This window comes from Phoenix dactylifera, chromosome 3 (genome assembly GCF_051530095.1).
Source record: "Phoenix dactylifera cultivar Ajwa chromosome 3, Ajwa_hap1_PhDact_Kaust_v1.1, whole genome shotgun sequence".
In the NCBI taxonomy this organism is placed as follows: domain Eukaryota; kingdom Viridiplantae; phylum Streptophyta; class Magnoliopsida; order Arecales; family Arecaceae; genus Phoenix; species Phoenix dactylifera.
Window position 1 is genome coordinate 51,069,547 of NC_143192.1, and position 15,642 is coordinate 51,085,188.

Below are 15,642 nucleotides of genomic sequence, written 5' to 3' on the forward strand. Positions count from 1 at the left end.
TATCCGCAAAGAGTGCGGCGGCGATTTTTCGGATACGCCCTCATTACTACAATTACACAAATACCCTTCATCAGAAGAACAAACTGATCGGTGGCCATATTCGTATCATCCAGCAAAATGATGTCCCCTGATCGAGCCACGTGGAAATATAGGACTAAAAGAGTACATCGGCGAGTTTCGCGGGTTGAGTTGAATTTATCGCGCTAATTTAATAAGTAGGGGGCCACCGAGAAGCTACCAATCATTGACCTGCACCTAGATCCATGATGGAACCCACGCGATCCACGTGTCCATCTTGATCAAATTGCCATCAAAACTGGATGAAATTACGATGGTCTTCTCCTCTTCACGGGTCTCCCCCGTTCGACTTCCGCGATTTTAGCGCTACCTCGACCGTTGCATCGCACATGGGATCCCGAGGGGGGCGAATTAGAAGATAACTCGGCGATCATTGCGCCGGAATTAGCGTCAATATGATGATTAAATAACAGTCTAAAAGGAGGCATTGATAACTATTGAGTATCTTATCTTGTGACAAATAGCACAGCTCCATTATGCTGGCTTTCCGCCTAAGAGAATATATTAAATATGTGTGTAATGATTACTTCCACTGCATGCGTTTAAGAACCAGTTCCTGGAGAATATATGCCTTAGAAAAGGGCCTTCAGTTACTAAAATGCCTGGGATGCATGTATTGTTTTATTTTCTAATAAAAATTTATATAACTGATAACAAAAGTTAGAAGAAATGATTTGGTCGGTGATCATGCTGAGAAAAGGGAAAGGTGGTGGGATGGGAAGGAAAAAAAAAGGGATAAATAAGCACACAGGATGCAAAAGCATGATGAAAAAATGCAGGCATTGATATATGTTTCCACATGATTACATTATATCGGAAAAGTTAATGTTACACAGTAGAATAGATATTGGAAGAGAAGATTAAGTTACAATTTGGTTGCAACATTTTCCCTTTCTTCTTTCCATTTTGATGGACAGCATTAGATGTATGAATGGAACATTTTGGAAAAATATACCAGAGCTACAAGTTTGAGTTCTGAGAAGAAAGAGCATGCTTTGCAGCATGGTTATTGGACTGACGGACAATAAAATATATAGAAGTCTTATTACGATGAAGTGATTTCTTGGTGCAGTTTGGAAAAGTCAGGCCTCAAAACAGAAGGAAAAAGGAAAGAAAACAGGAAAGCTGAATAAGAATGGAAGGGAAACCCACTCCACCTAAATGGGATGCATCACTGCGATGTATTCTACCTAAATGAAGTCTAGGCTTATTCTATTTTTACACCCCCGCCCAAGGTTTAAAAACAAACAAGCAAACAAAAAAAAATGGAACCACGTTCTAACCTTAGCTACGTCTGAAAGTGAATGGTGATTCTGAATTTTGAGCTGTTCGTCCTTGAATTCATGGATTAAGGTTTATTGACAGCTTAATTGATTTAAGCAGCATGGAGTAATGTTTACTAACCGACTCAAAAGTTTGCCAAGTGCTGAACTTCCTGGTCACTAGAAAATACTAGCAAAACATCTTCTGAAAAGCTTTCTTTTCCCTTTTATCAGACTAAAATAAGCATTTGAGAAGATTCTTGACGCTGCCTTTTAAATTTTTCTTCAAGGAGTTATTCCTTCCTAAGACTGTCTTTAGTTAGGGAACAACGAGGAAGGAAAGACTAAATGCATTATTCTTTCTTTTTTCTAGCCAAACATTCATCTCATTAGTTTATTTTTTAAAAAGAATAAATAATTATAAAAATTGATATACAACAAATGCTTTTGTAGCAAACCAGGATCTCACTCAAAAAAACTAGCCTGAAGGTATTATTTGAGTTCCTTGATCCTATGTAAGCATCCAAGATCTACCCAGCGAATAACCGATATAGGACTAAACATAGATCCTCACAGCTTTACCTTTATGCTTCTAACCTATTTTCCCTAATTATTCATGAATAATTCAATATCTAAACTTTCTTTCCTCGCCAACTTATTCCATTTAACCCAGCGAATTCAGATTTTTATTCTGAAGTTCAGCCGAAACTAATTCAACCATACAGATCAATGCTTTCTTCCACCCTCACCAAGCAAGTCCATTTCCTAATCAGCACAGTGGACTGCCACATACTACAGTTCTGTATCATCCTCCATGCCCTACTGTGCTCTCTCACATCCCAGAAAAAGAATTGGCATGCTATGTTTTATTCATCTCCTATTAAACCCTCCTTCCTGCCCCCTGCCTCCAGTCCATCATAACATCATGTTCCACATGCTTCTGCTATAAATTAAATAATCAGCAGCCCGCTTTGTCAAGATAGCACCTCTAACCAATTGCATCTTTTTCATCAGCAGTCCTCCCTCATCCAAAATTTTCAAGACTTTAGCTCCAGTTTACATCTCTTGGCAAACTGTGAGATAACCAGCTTCAGCAACCAAGTAGATAACATAAGAAGCCGGCACTGGTGAAATAAGAACCCTCCTACTTGCATCACTAAGAAGACTTCCTCTCCACTTGCTAAACATTTATCATGTTTCTCTGATACAGATATACGAGCACTTCATAATATTCGTCCTAATAAATCAAGCAGGCGTCGACACATTTTCGAAAAAGACCACCAGGAAATGAATGCTGGCAAGCAAACGTATCATGAGCCCACCCTCCAAAATCAACTTCTCTTCAACTACTTCATCAATGAATTCATTTGGTTTCAGCAGAGAAACATGACCATAAATTTTATACATCCATTGCTATTCGATATACCATGATGCATGTACTTTCTTTACGATCAACATGCATATACAGGGCGCATTCTTTTTCTACTTGCACTGAATCTTGTTGTACAACATAACCATTATTATTATTATTATTATTATTCTGAAATCTTGTTGTAATTTATGTCAAAACAGAAAGAATACACAATAACTATATGCAAAAGGAAGAACTAATATAGATTCACAACTATGAAGGGAAATAGTCGACCAAACTAAAGGAACTTCTTTTGAGAATGGCATATGTAAGTTCATCTATTAAAATTAAAATTACCGAACCTGTCTCATCAGGGTGTGGGAAAACAAAGGAGTTGATTCTTAATTGGTATCGTTGACTTAGGTAAAGGGAAAATTGGAACAGTTAATTATGGTAGTATTAAAAGGAAGCTTGCTTCAAATATAACATCCAACTCTGCCCAAATAAATGCAGTTCTGTCTATCTCCCCATCTGGTAATTTGATGGACAATATAGGGCAACTAACTCCATAATTCAGATAGAACAGAGCAATTTGAAGTTTTGCATTTCAAAACAGATCAACCTATAGAAGACTGCATGCCTACAATAGAATTGTGCATAATCTCTATCCTAAATTGGACAAAAATGCCAAGACAACTTCTCCTCCACATTCAACATGTTATGGATCTAGCTACCCATGAACCAGCAGCAAGTGGGCATTCCACTAGTCGCCTTTTGTACGAATGAGGAAAGAAATCAAGAAAAGAGAATCCTTCCTCGATCAAGTGCAACAAATACCAGCCCATGAAAAACTTGAATGCTCATTAAGGAACCCACCTAGTCTCAAGTTGGTACTTTGACCACTCTAATTCTCCCAATTGGTTAGAAAAGCAAGCTTCAAGCAGAAGAGGACAAGTGGGTGTTCAGGGGTTGCAGCACCATCAAAACATTAGAGCATGCACGGTGGTATTAGAAATGTTAGGTCTTCTTCCTCATAATCACATCAACAAGCAATAATAACCAATCGAGATCATAGGGCCGGTCAAATTTTGATTTAGTAATTTGAATTATTGATTAATCTAGGAATAGGACTAAGAGATTATTTCATCCAGATCTCATAAGGTTGAATTGTCATAGGGATTCCTAGCTAGATTTACTCTTTACTTTTCTAACTCCTAAGGAATTGTGTTAACATAAGAGATTATTTCATCCAAATCTCATGAGGTTGAATTGTCATAGAGATTCCTAGCTAGATTTACTCTTTACTTTCCTAACTCACAGGGATTTGTGTTAAATACCAAAGATTCTAACCCCTCGTGTATTGGTTAAGGGGTGAGAGACTATAGAGATGTCCATGTCGATTAGCTTGGCTAGTTCATTGGGTTGAACTACAAGTGCAATCAGAGTCTTTTTATTTCATTGAACAGTCTCCATCATACAATTTGCTAGATCCTTCTCCTTTTCAAAAATGGGCAATTAGAAAGGTCGAGAGGGAGAAGACCAGGTTAAGTTACAATATAAATTGGCAACATGTTTGGCTAGCAAAAGAGAACACATATTTGAGGTACAAGAAGAATAAGATACTTGAACTGGATGCAAATCTTAGAGAAGACATGCAATCAGCAATTATTTGCCTTAAATGCCAGGGAGGCTCTATAGGGTCCTCTAACAGAAGCTGAACAATGGACAACGAATCTCCTTCTAATATAGCTCTAGAGAAATTTATATGTTTCAACAACAAAAGACCATTTTTGAAAGCTTAAGCTTCTGCTTCCTCAATGGAGCATGGAAGATAATGGATTTCTTGACTAATAATGTGGTTCCCATTGAATCACTTACTATCACACCAATACTAGTGCCCACACATTAGAAGCGGCATCAACATTAGTCTTAACCAAATGGAGAGGCATTACAAAGATCATTTGAGCTGGGACTAAAGATGAGAATGCTCTTGAAGTTCTATGGAGGATAGACCTTGGCTGTAAACATGATACTTGCTGATTTTAAATTTGAGTAATGACCCTATTCACAACATGAAGTCAGAAGAGGTTGACATCCTGAAAGACCTTCAAGTTCCTAGCTTTCCAAATATGCCATAAAATAGTAGCAATAGACATCAATAGAGAGTGATCAGTCTTATCCTTAAGACCAGGTGGATCTAACCATGAGACCACCCAATTTTTAAATGTCCTGGATGATCCTTGAGTGTGAATAGTGAGAGGAGAGGAGAACCAAACTGTTCAAGAAAAATCATTTCAAAGTATAGATGCTCATATGCTTCTAATCCTTGGAAGCACATTGGACAAGTGGAATCAAAAGAAGGAACTTTTGTGAATTTCAGTTTGACTAGGAACTACCTTACTAAGACATCTCCAAATAAAGAGAGATATGCAAGGAGCTTATTCCTTGATTTTCCACAACATCTTCTACACAGGGTCTGCTATTTGCACATGCGAACAAGAGGCAATATTACCAATTTCTTTATCAAGAATTTTAAGAAGATAAAGAAATTAGGCACGCTAAAGCATAATATGGTACTTTAATGAGTATGTTCGTGTGCGAGAGAGAGAGAGAGAGAGAGAGAGAGGGATATCAAGGTCATGAACACATCTGATAAATGATCACTGCACATTCTCATAACAGTATTATACACATTCTATATATCCTATACAGATGATGGTTCGGAGTTCCAAATTCCAACTAAAACATAACATCCTAGCCTAAACATTTCCGTTTTCTATTGCACAAACCAAAATTGGCCTATCTTATAGTCATCTCCACCAAAATATTTTTTCTTAAGAAAAAGGGGCTCAATTTTGGTTGTATTAACCTGAGAAGATTCCAGTAAGGCTTCTGCAGTGTTTTAGATTCTCTCTCTCTCTCTCTCTCTCTCTCTCTCTCTCTGTGTGTGTGTGTGTGTGTGTGTTGGTGGAAAAGTGTAGGAAGTAAACGAATTTTACCAGTTTAGATTATCAGCAAATTGTTTAATGCCACAATAAAATGCATCCATGCCTAAGTGTATTATTCAAATAACAACAACATTAGAATCTGATCATAGACTAGTAAATTGCAGATGTCCTTCATGATTAGCACTCATGGAAAGTACCACAAAGAGGAATAGCACGTCCCTCAATTTCCCAAAAAAATTGTATCACAATGCAATATTATAAACTTCTTTGCTTCTGCCGTAACTTCATTTTGATTGTTTAAATGAAGGACTTGCTGGTGATTCAAAGATCAACAAAAACACCAGATATAATATCCTAAATGTATGCAAATTCCAAGCTACAGACTGCAGGAAGATGAACAGTCAGAAGTCTTTAGGCTTAATTTAATTAAAATCACCTATAGATATTCAAACATAACTGCAGGTGTGCTACAGAAGACCTTCTTTCAAGCAAGACAATGCTATTGTATCTACTAATAGGGTTTGGCATGCCATCAGGGTCCAAAAAACAGACTTGGATACACCCAGAATGGCGAAGGCCAGCACGGCAGAAGTGGAGGATCAATCAAAGGTGGAAAGGAGCCGGAGCTAATCATCTTACCAGCCGGAGAATACTCTCTCCAAGTCTTGTCATCTAAAGAATACTGCTTCCAGCATGCACAATCGAGACCTGCCAAATAGATGCAGTTACTCCTCCCTCCCCAGCTGCCTGGATTAGCACACGACACCGGGCATCTCCCTCCGCAGTCAATGAACAAAGAGAAGTCCCCCAGACTCTCGACTTGTGCCCAGACCATCCTCTCAAAGTCCAATCTATACGCATCAACCCTTGTTTCCCACCTACTCCTCTCTTGAAAAAAGAGGACTAATAGCAGCTTTCCGCCGCACTCCACCAGCTGAGGACCAAACTGCCACCGGTTTTGAGCCGGCATCGGCCGAAGTCCTCCCACTTTCAACATCTCCACCCTGAAATCGGGATCGAAATCAAAAGCAAGAAGCTTTGCTCCGTGATCTACGGCAAAGATCCGGCCTTTGAAACTGAGGACACGTGCGATGTATGAAACGCCCGGTTGCAGGCGGAGCTTGGTCCACCCGGGATAGGGATCGCCGAGTCGGCAGCACAAGAGAGCGTATCTGGAGTAGAAAAGGAGGATGCGGCAGTCGGGGGAGGACGGCGGGGCCGTGAGGGCGGCGTAGTAGTAGGTATAGCGGTCGGGGGGGAGAGTAGGGGGGTGGATCTCGGCGCCGGTGAGGACGTCGGCGAGAAGGGCCTCGCGGGGGCGGCGGAGGAGGAGGAGGTGGCCGTGAGAGTAGCCGAAGCAAAGGGTGGCGAGGGTTTCATTGGAAAGAAGGGATTTGAAGGAGGTGGAAGGGTGGTCGAGGGCGTAGAGGCGGAAATCGGAGGCGGTGGTGTTGGGGGAGAGTTGGAAAACGCGGCGGTGAGGTTGGCGATGTGGCGGGCAGAGGAGGAGAGGGGGGCGGGAGGAGAGGTAGAGTTCGGGGGCAGCGGAACGGAGGAAGGATCGCCAGGCGCGGCAGACGCCGGCGAAGGAGAAGAGGTCAGGGAGGGAGGAGAGGGAGAGGAGGACGGAGAAGAGGGCGAGGTCGGGGAGGTCCGCCCAGTTTCGTCCCTCCATCGTCACTTCTGAGATTGCAAGACGAGAGAGAACGACGGTTATTTTACGTCCCTTCTCGCAGTGATTCCCGACTCTATAGCTCTCGTTGATTTAAATTCGACAGAGATTTTGCCACGTCGATAATTTTTTTTTCCCCTTCTTTTATATATTTTTTATTAAATTAGCCATATATCCAATAAAACCGAAAAATAGAATATCTTAGCCAAGCCGTTAGAATTATTATAAAACATTATATCAAACTTAGTTGGTCTTACCAAATTTCATCTTAATTGATTTGTAATTGATTGTGCCAAACTTAATAAATCTTACTAAACTACAGCATCCTTTTAATCCGCAGGTCCACCAACGGTGCTTAGGTCGGTTAACTCCCGTGTCTAAACTCTCTTTAATGCTGTCAGGGTGATAAAAACATGCTCGAGCAAACCTAGATGGGTGAAGGCCGAATCTACATGACTCAGCAGATTAGACCAACATGAGGACGGTTTGGAAGATTGTCCAATTTCCATCCTCACTCTCGTCTCCAAATTCCACGAAGCAAAGTGGAAGAGGCCGGTAAGAGCGCCTCGCCGCACCCCACCAAACGGAGACCAGATAACCACGGCTTGCATATCCGAATTAGCTGCAATATCTCCCCGAGTTCCAATACCTGAATCCTAAAACCGGAAATGAAATCGAAAGCAAGAAGCTTTGCTTCATCAATCATCGTCGACACCCAAAATCAAATTTTGTAGTTGAGGGCTCGAAAGGATCGTTGTTTAGTTTCTATAGAAAGGGATCATTGCTTAGTTCATCGCTCTTATCAGTCTCGACTAAATGCTAATGTGGTATTTATTTACTAACCAAACCAGACCTGAACCTCACATTAATCTGTCCTTGTGAATTGCATCGATTCCAACTTGTAACGTGGGACTGGTGAACTGAAATACTGAATAGAGTGGAGAACAAAGTAAAACAAGTTACACCAAGTACTCTGGGATCATTAAAATGATGTTAGATCATTGGTGATCCTTATTCTGGAATAATCTGATCCCGATGATTCAAGATCATCTTGTCTAGTATACTATATTCTAGTGATTAAAGATTTTTGGATATCCATGAGTTATCTATTTAATATTCCATGAAAATTCAAGATCATTGACCATATAATACTAAAACTACTTCTCGTATATTCCATAAAATTATTTATTAATCATATAAATATATTATAATAGAGTACTACTATATTTATCAATATATTAATATATTCCATAATAATATATTTACTAGTCTTATAAATTATTAATCCTATAAAAATATATTAATTATTATTATAAAATTAATATTTTTTCCTAATACTAATATTTATTTTGATTAAAAAATAAGATAAACAAAAGTAATATAGTAAATAATTTCATCATATATATATATAGAGAGAGAGAGTATACAATAATATATTGCTACTATAATTTAAAAATATTATTGAATAATAATATAGTTAATAATATATTATAAAATAATATATATTCTAAAAACTATATCTAATATTAATATAAAGATAATAATAATATTAATTAATATATTTATGATATATAATATATAAATATTTTTTGTTGGATTGAAGAATATTTTTGTTTCTAACTTTCCGCCTAAGACCATTACAATGGGATAACTTTAGATATTTAATCTCAAAGATAGGTGATATTACTGAATTAAGTGGTAATTTGAGAAGCGATGATAATTTGAGATCAATGCTATGTAGGATTACCGTCGTACAACTAAACACAGTAATCTAGCCACTTCCACCCACGTCATCCTTGATCTGTATATAATCATTCCATACTAAATGTCCTCAGATGATTAATAATAATTATTACTATTTTTTTGATACATCATTCACCGGTGGCTAGCAAAATGAGTATATCTAGGCCGTCGGATTAGCATACTAGGACAGCTTAGCATGAAAACTACGTATCATGGCATCCTAATTAATAATAGTCTCTCGCGAGTAACAACAGAAAGGGAAGAGGTTTGTATTTAATTCCTCCATTCTTCCATCCTCCACTGCGCAAATCTCAAGAATCCCCTGTTTCGCTCTGTCGTCAAGCCATCCTTTCCCCTCCCAAGACCTGACAACAAAATTAAAGGAGCTCGCGACTCATTTTCCCTGGATCCCGGCTCTCTCTCTTTCTCTTTCTCTCTTCCTTCCGAGTACTGAGATCTCCAAGGCCCGCCTCACGGCTCTCCCCAAATCCTACGTTCCTCAAATCACAAGCCTACCTTTTTAAGGAAAGTTCCCACCGTTTTTTGTAGATCCTGAAGTCGCTGCCGCTTTTGAAACCAGGGCCTGCTTAGAGGTGAGATTTTTGGAGATATTGGTGCTGTCCGTGAAAAAAGATGGTATCTTGACGAGAACTGGGGGCTCTTAAGTCTGCTGTTCTTTCAGGGTCCGGAGAAGTGCAGTAAGGATTTGGTTTTTTTTGGGGAAAAATACGAAATTTGAAGGCGATGAAGATAGAGTGGGCGGTTCTGCTGATCCTGTTGTTGGTTTGTGGTTGGAGAGTCGAAGCGGATGGGTCGGATCACAGGTATAAGGAAGGAGATCGTGTCCCTCTGTATGCCAACAAAGTGGGACCTTTTCACAACCCAAGGTAATGTGAGGATTTGGATGACTGATTTTATGGTTTGCTTTAATTTTTAGTGCAATTTAAGTCGTTGTTTAATGAGATTGTTTGTTTACGTTTGAGGTCTTTATTTGATTCTTGACTTTTTGTGTTAGGGTTTTTTCCCAATATGCTATTTATGTGCCATGAATTACTGAGATGGGTACTTCATCAATTAGTCTTCCATTCGTCGTTTACATGGAACAGATCTTTTGTTTGCTTGTTGATTGGTTAGGAATTGTACATTGTTAATGCTTAATTCATGATTGGTTTTATATTTATACATTATTTTAATGTTTTGCCGTTGGTTTTGCTTATAATGTGAATTTTACAACTCCTATTAATTGGTTGTCATAAAACTGATTCAAGTACATATAGACTGTCCATATGCCTTCTCTCATGCCATTTTAGTTTACCCAGATATGATACTTTTCTGCCATGATATTTCAGATGTTGCACGCTTGCAAATTTCATTCCTTCTAATGTTTATGTTAGTGGTGGCTTGTTTCTATAGTATATTGCCATCATCATCCCATTGTTATGCAATCACCCATTTAGAAGGGCCCAATTATAAGTGAATGAAAGAGTCTCAAGTACTATTTAATACTTCAGTATGCATTCTGTTGTTTGTCTCAAAAGCTGAAGGATCTTTGCTCTAAAATATGATTATGTGAGAATATCATCTTTTTTCAACCCCTTTCTACCTGACAAGGAATTTCTTTGTGAATCTGCAGTGAGACATATCGGTACTATGATTTGCCATTTTGTTCGCCAGGTATTCTGACTGCTTAGATTTGACCTTGAAAAGTTGCTAATGCAGCTGAACTTTCTCTTGTTAAAAGGCTCTTCATTGTTTGTCTGGTTTCTGTACTCACTTTGAAATGATTACAGATCATGTGACTGAGAAGAAGGAAGCACTTGGGGAGGTTCTCAATGGTGATCGTTTGGTTGATGCACCATATGAGTTGAACTTTCGGGAGGACAGAGAGTCGACAACTATCTGTAAAAAATCCTTGTCAGAAGAAGATATCGCAAAGCTTAGAGATGCAGTTGCAAAAGACTACTACTTTCAGATGTTCTATGATGACTTGCCCTTTTGGGGATTCATTGGGAAGATTGACAAGGACAATCTTGACCCAAGCGAGAACAAATACTTGCTCTTTAAACACATCCACTTCGATATTTTCTACAATGATGACCGTGTTATAGAAATAAATGTCCAAACTGACCCAAATTTGGCTGTGGATATTACGGAGGAGAAGGCAGTTGATGTCGAGTTTGCGTACTCTGTGACATGGAAAAATACTGCTGTTCCTTTTGAGAAAAGAATGGAAAAATATTCAAAATCTTCCTCACTGCCCCAACATCTAGAGATCCATTGGTTTTCTATAATTAATTCATGTGTAACAGTCCTTCTTCTAACTGGGTTTCTGGCTACAATTCTCATGCGTGTGCTCAAGAATGACTTCATTAAGTAAGAAATGTAGATGATTATTTTTTACCTTTTTGTATTGTGCTCCTTTACTTATTCTGATGCAGTTCAATCCTTTTTTTGTGCAAAGATACTCGCATGATGAAGAATCTCTTGAAGACCAAGAAGAAACTGGATGGAAGTATATTCATGGGGATGTCTTTCGATTTCCAAAGTACAAGTCCTTGTTTTCAGCTGTTATTGGATCTGGAACTCAGCTCTTAACTCTGTAAGAATCTCTACTTTCCTTTTGTATATCTTCTCTTTCTTGATGTGATCTAATACTTTCCTTCTTGTCGCTAGTGCAATGTTCATCTTCCTCCTTGCACTAGTTGGTGTGTTCTATCCTTACAACAGGGGAGCTCTTTTCACAGCTCTGGTAGTCATATATGCTCTAACCTCTGGTATTGCTGGTTACACGGCTACCTCCTTTTATTTGCAACTCGAAGGGACCACCTGGGTATGAGGTTGCTTCATTATTTTTTAATAATGCTATCCTTTCTAGATAAGTTATGACTATTTTTTTTATTTAACATTTGCAGGTGAGGAATTTGATATTGACAGGCTGCTTGTTCTGTGGGCCGCTGTTCTTAACATTTTGCTTCCTTAATACTGTTGCCATTGCATACAAGGCAACTGCAGCCTTACCTTTTGGTACTATCCTTGTGATTATTCTCATATGGATGCTGGTAACTTCTCCTTTGCTTGTGTTGGGTGGTATTTCTGGTAAGAACAGCAAGACAGAATTCCAAGCTCCATGCCGCACCACAAAGTATCCTAGAGAAATCCCTCAGTTACCATGGTACAGAGGGACTATTCCTCAGATGGCAATGGCAGGATTTCTTCCTTTCAGTGCTATCTACATTGAGCTATACTACATATTTGCTAGTGTATGGGGTCACAAAATTTACACCATATACAGCATCCTCTTTATTGTTTTCATTATTCTCATCATTGTTACGGCATTTATCACGGTGGCATTGACATATTTCCAGCTTGCTGTTGAGGACCACGAGTGGTGGTGGAGGTAGAACTGTGGACTCAAATAATTTCGTCTTTTCATCTTTTGGATATTTACATTGCAGATAATTAACATTGCATGCTGGCATTCTTTTGTTTGAAACATCTTTGGTTGTAGTGATTTTAAATCTATTTCTTGATATGCCGTTCATTGCATTTACCTGTATGCATGCTTTCCTAATTCATTAGACTGTCTTGTAGAACCAGAAGTTGCTGATTATCTTATCTTCTTCACTTTCTCAGCTTTTGCTGCCTTATTTCTTTAGATGTTTTTTCAACGACTTTTTCTTTCCAAGTAGTTATGCTTCATGATGTAATGTTGAACAGTAATCTCAGCATTGTACTGTCCATTGTTGTTGATTACCAATAGCTACGCTTTCATCATTAATATTACAAGTTCTTGATGATATTATAAATGGAAAGCTATTTAAATTTATGTGCTAAATGTGCTTCTATGACACCTTAAGTAGGATTTTGGCATATAATTTTAAATAGCACTCAAAAAGAAAATTTTTTAATTTTTAAATAGAATTTAGTTAACTTGGGATTAACTGTTTATCATATTAAACTAGGAGGGTAAATTCTATAAGTGATTGTCTTAGGGACTTGGGACCAAATCCTGCCTTTGTTCTGGGGGATGAGAGGTATGAGTGTCATTTGAGAGCCTACCCACTTAATGTGTAGTCCAAAATTGCCTCTCTGTCACATTTAACCACCCTGCACCCTGCGAAGAAAGAAAAGGAAAAGAAACGCGCGCGCACACCAAAAAAAAAGAAGCTTTAAAGTAGGATAGAAGAGGAGTCTTTTGGTTGTTAAAAGTACTCAAAATACTAAAAAAGAAATATGAAGAAACATGGAAGGAGGACAAAAGCATGATTTAGTCAAACCTAGGCAATGTTGAAAAACATATGCACGATGGAGGGTGCTTACTTTGATTCTCTAGAAGTTTGAAATTCTACAATATTAAAATATGCTGGACGCTAGGCCCAAATTGAGCTACATATGAAAGGAAAGAGATGCAACCGAGTGTAATGAGAAGGCATGACCTTAGATGGAGCATATGGAGTGAAGTTGTGAAACCAAACAAATCGATTAGAAGATGTTGTTTGCTCTAAGACTTCATATCTAAGGAAATAATATGCTTGACTTGCACATATATCATTTTTCGAGGTTTCGGATCCACAATTTGAAACCACACATAACCCCTGCAACTTGTTAATCAGCTACAGGGATCCACTTCTATGTAAATCTTTGGAACCCCTATGTCCACACAAACACATAAAATTTCTAAGCCCTGTATGCTTACAGGATTGTTAAGAATGTAAATAAAATTCAGACAATAAAGGCTGCACAAGGAGGATCAGGGAAAGTGTTCTTAGTATCTGATATTGAGCATTTGGATGAGGAGCCCAAGGAGAAGTACAAAAAGCAGACTAACAACATATATAGTAGTGAGACTGAAACTGAAGCATCAGGCTTGGAGAACAAGTAGCTGTCCTTATATGGTCAATGAAGAAGAGTAACCATTTCAAAGGCTGCAAAGTTTGAAGATGTGCATAAGTTTGGTGGGAAGGCATTGAGCTATTATATCATCCTTAATCTATGCATTATGTGGTTAGAGAGTGAACAGAAAGGGGTTTCTTCAAGTGGTGTATCAGGAAGTGTAAATAGTCCATCATGCATGTTGTGAAAGATAATTGTCGACAAATGAGCACTAAAGTTGTTCTTTTTGTTATTATGTATTATCACAGTAGGAATGTCCTATAAACCCTGCTTTGTGAATGCTCAGGTGAAAACACTTGAGTATGCTCAGTCACAACTCACAACCATTTGCCAAGAAAAGGCAGAATAGTCCATCTATTCTTTTCCTGTCTCAAGCCCAAATAATTCAAATAGGTCTTTTTTTTGTTTTTTGATATCCTCCATACATGAATTTACTTTGTATTATAATCCATGTTTGCAACCGCTCTAGCTGGAATTGCGGAAATATGCAACAGATGATTGAAAGGCTGGGAGAAATTCATAAAGATGATCTCCCTCTGAGAATCATTTTTCATTTCCATCTTGTCAGCTTTTCCTCAAGTTTATGGTCCCTGATACTTAAATTTGCCCTAGGAAAGCAGGAATGCCATGTGCTTCAAAGGTGCTTCTCAAACATACCACAAGTTGCTGACCTCAAGTCATTTCTACATTGTTTATATCCATATTCTGTTTCTCCCTCAGGATGGAGCACTAACATTAACATGTTAATGTTACTCAACTTGTTTATTTCCATATTTTATTGTATATCGTTTATTTCCATATTCTATCCTCCCATGGTAGTCTGGAACAGTCAAGGATAAAATGAAGGTTCTGGAATGTTCCCAGTCATCATATTCAACGTTTTACATGTTTGACATTATGTTTATATGCTGCAACACGAGCAGTTTTCATAGTGTCAAAGCGGTACCATCGTTGGATTATATTCAAAACATAAGTACTTTGTGATTTATGAGCCCTTAAAGCTTTTAGAGAGTCAATAGCAAGCTGAGAAAATAGTATAGTTGCATCAACACATGGTGTTAATAACAGATTGCTTATAAGGCAGCTATTTTTTTAATGGTTCAATTTCCTGGTTAAAACATTTAATATTGTATGCAGGTCTGTTCTTTGTGGTGGTTCCACTGGTATATTCATCTTCTTCTACTGCTTATACTACTATCATGCAAGATCGGATATGTCTGGTTTTATGCAGACATCCTTCTTTTTTGGTTACATGGCTTGCATCTGCTATGGATTCTTCTTCATGTTGGGGACTGTTGGCTTCCGTGCTTCCTTGCTATTTGTGCGGCATATATATCGTTCAATCAAGTGTGAGTAGATGTACCGTGGCAACTCAGTCTGGGTGCCTTGTATTTTCAGTAAGTTCAGTCATGTGGAAACCCATCACCATTGAAGCTGCAGAGTGGCTAGCTGCTCAGCTGATCATTCTTCAATTGCTGATACTAAGAAATATTCCTTAGCAAGGGCTAAATGATTTTGTTTATGATCATTATACCTTTGTTTCCTAAATTTGCCCATCACCTATGCTTTTATTACATGATAAATTTCTAGAAAATGTGAAGATATGATAATGTTCTTTAGATATCATGTCATGCAAATTTAAGACCATTCTCTCCTGGTAAACAATAGCTTTTTCTCTGAATTTATTAGTTAAAA

The 15,642-nt window shown here is 38.3% G+C and overlaps 2 protein-coding genes across 4 annotated transcripts; one reads left to right on the forward strand and one right to left on the reverse strand.

Annotated features, from left to right (window-relative positions):
* Positions 1-5,894: 5,894 nt before the first annotated feature.
* On the reverse strand, positions 5,895-7,353 carry LOC103706367 (uncharacterized). The gene has a single exon (XM_008790439.6). It carries the CDS (start codon positions 7,312-7,314, stop codon positions 6,172-6,174), a length of 1,143 nt encoding a protein of 380 aa, XP_008788661.4. The 5' UTR covers positions 7,315-7,353; the 3' UTR covers positions 5,895-6,171.
* LOC103706352 (transmembrane 9 superfamily member 2-like) lies at positions 6,121-15,541 on the forward strand. Of its 3 annotated transcripts, none has more exons than XM_088718954.2 (8): positions 6,121-6,176; positions 9,852-9,941; positions 10,688-10,728; positions 10,845-11,427; positions 11,516-11,653; positions 11,728-11,884; positions 11,967-12,451; positions 15,085-15,541. In XM_088718954.2, exons 1-8 carry the CDS (start codon positions 6,136-6,138, stop codon positions 15,302-15,304), a joined length of 1,755 nt encoding a protein of 584 aa, XP_088575080.2. In that variant the 5' UTR covers positions 6,121-6,135; the 3' UTR covers positions 15,305-15,541. The 3 variants fall into 3 exon arrangements, with proteins under 3 accessions (XP_088575080.2, XP_008788651.2, XP_008788644.2); XM_008790429.6 differs by lacking the exon at positions 6,121-6,176 and adding an exon at positions 9,307-9,647 and having other exon boundaries at positions 9,737-9,941; XM_008790422.6 differs by lacking the exon at positions 6,121-6,176 and having other exon boundaries at positions 9,307-9,941.
* Positions 15,542-15,642: the final 101 nt, after the last annotated feature.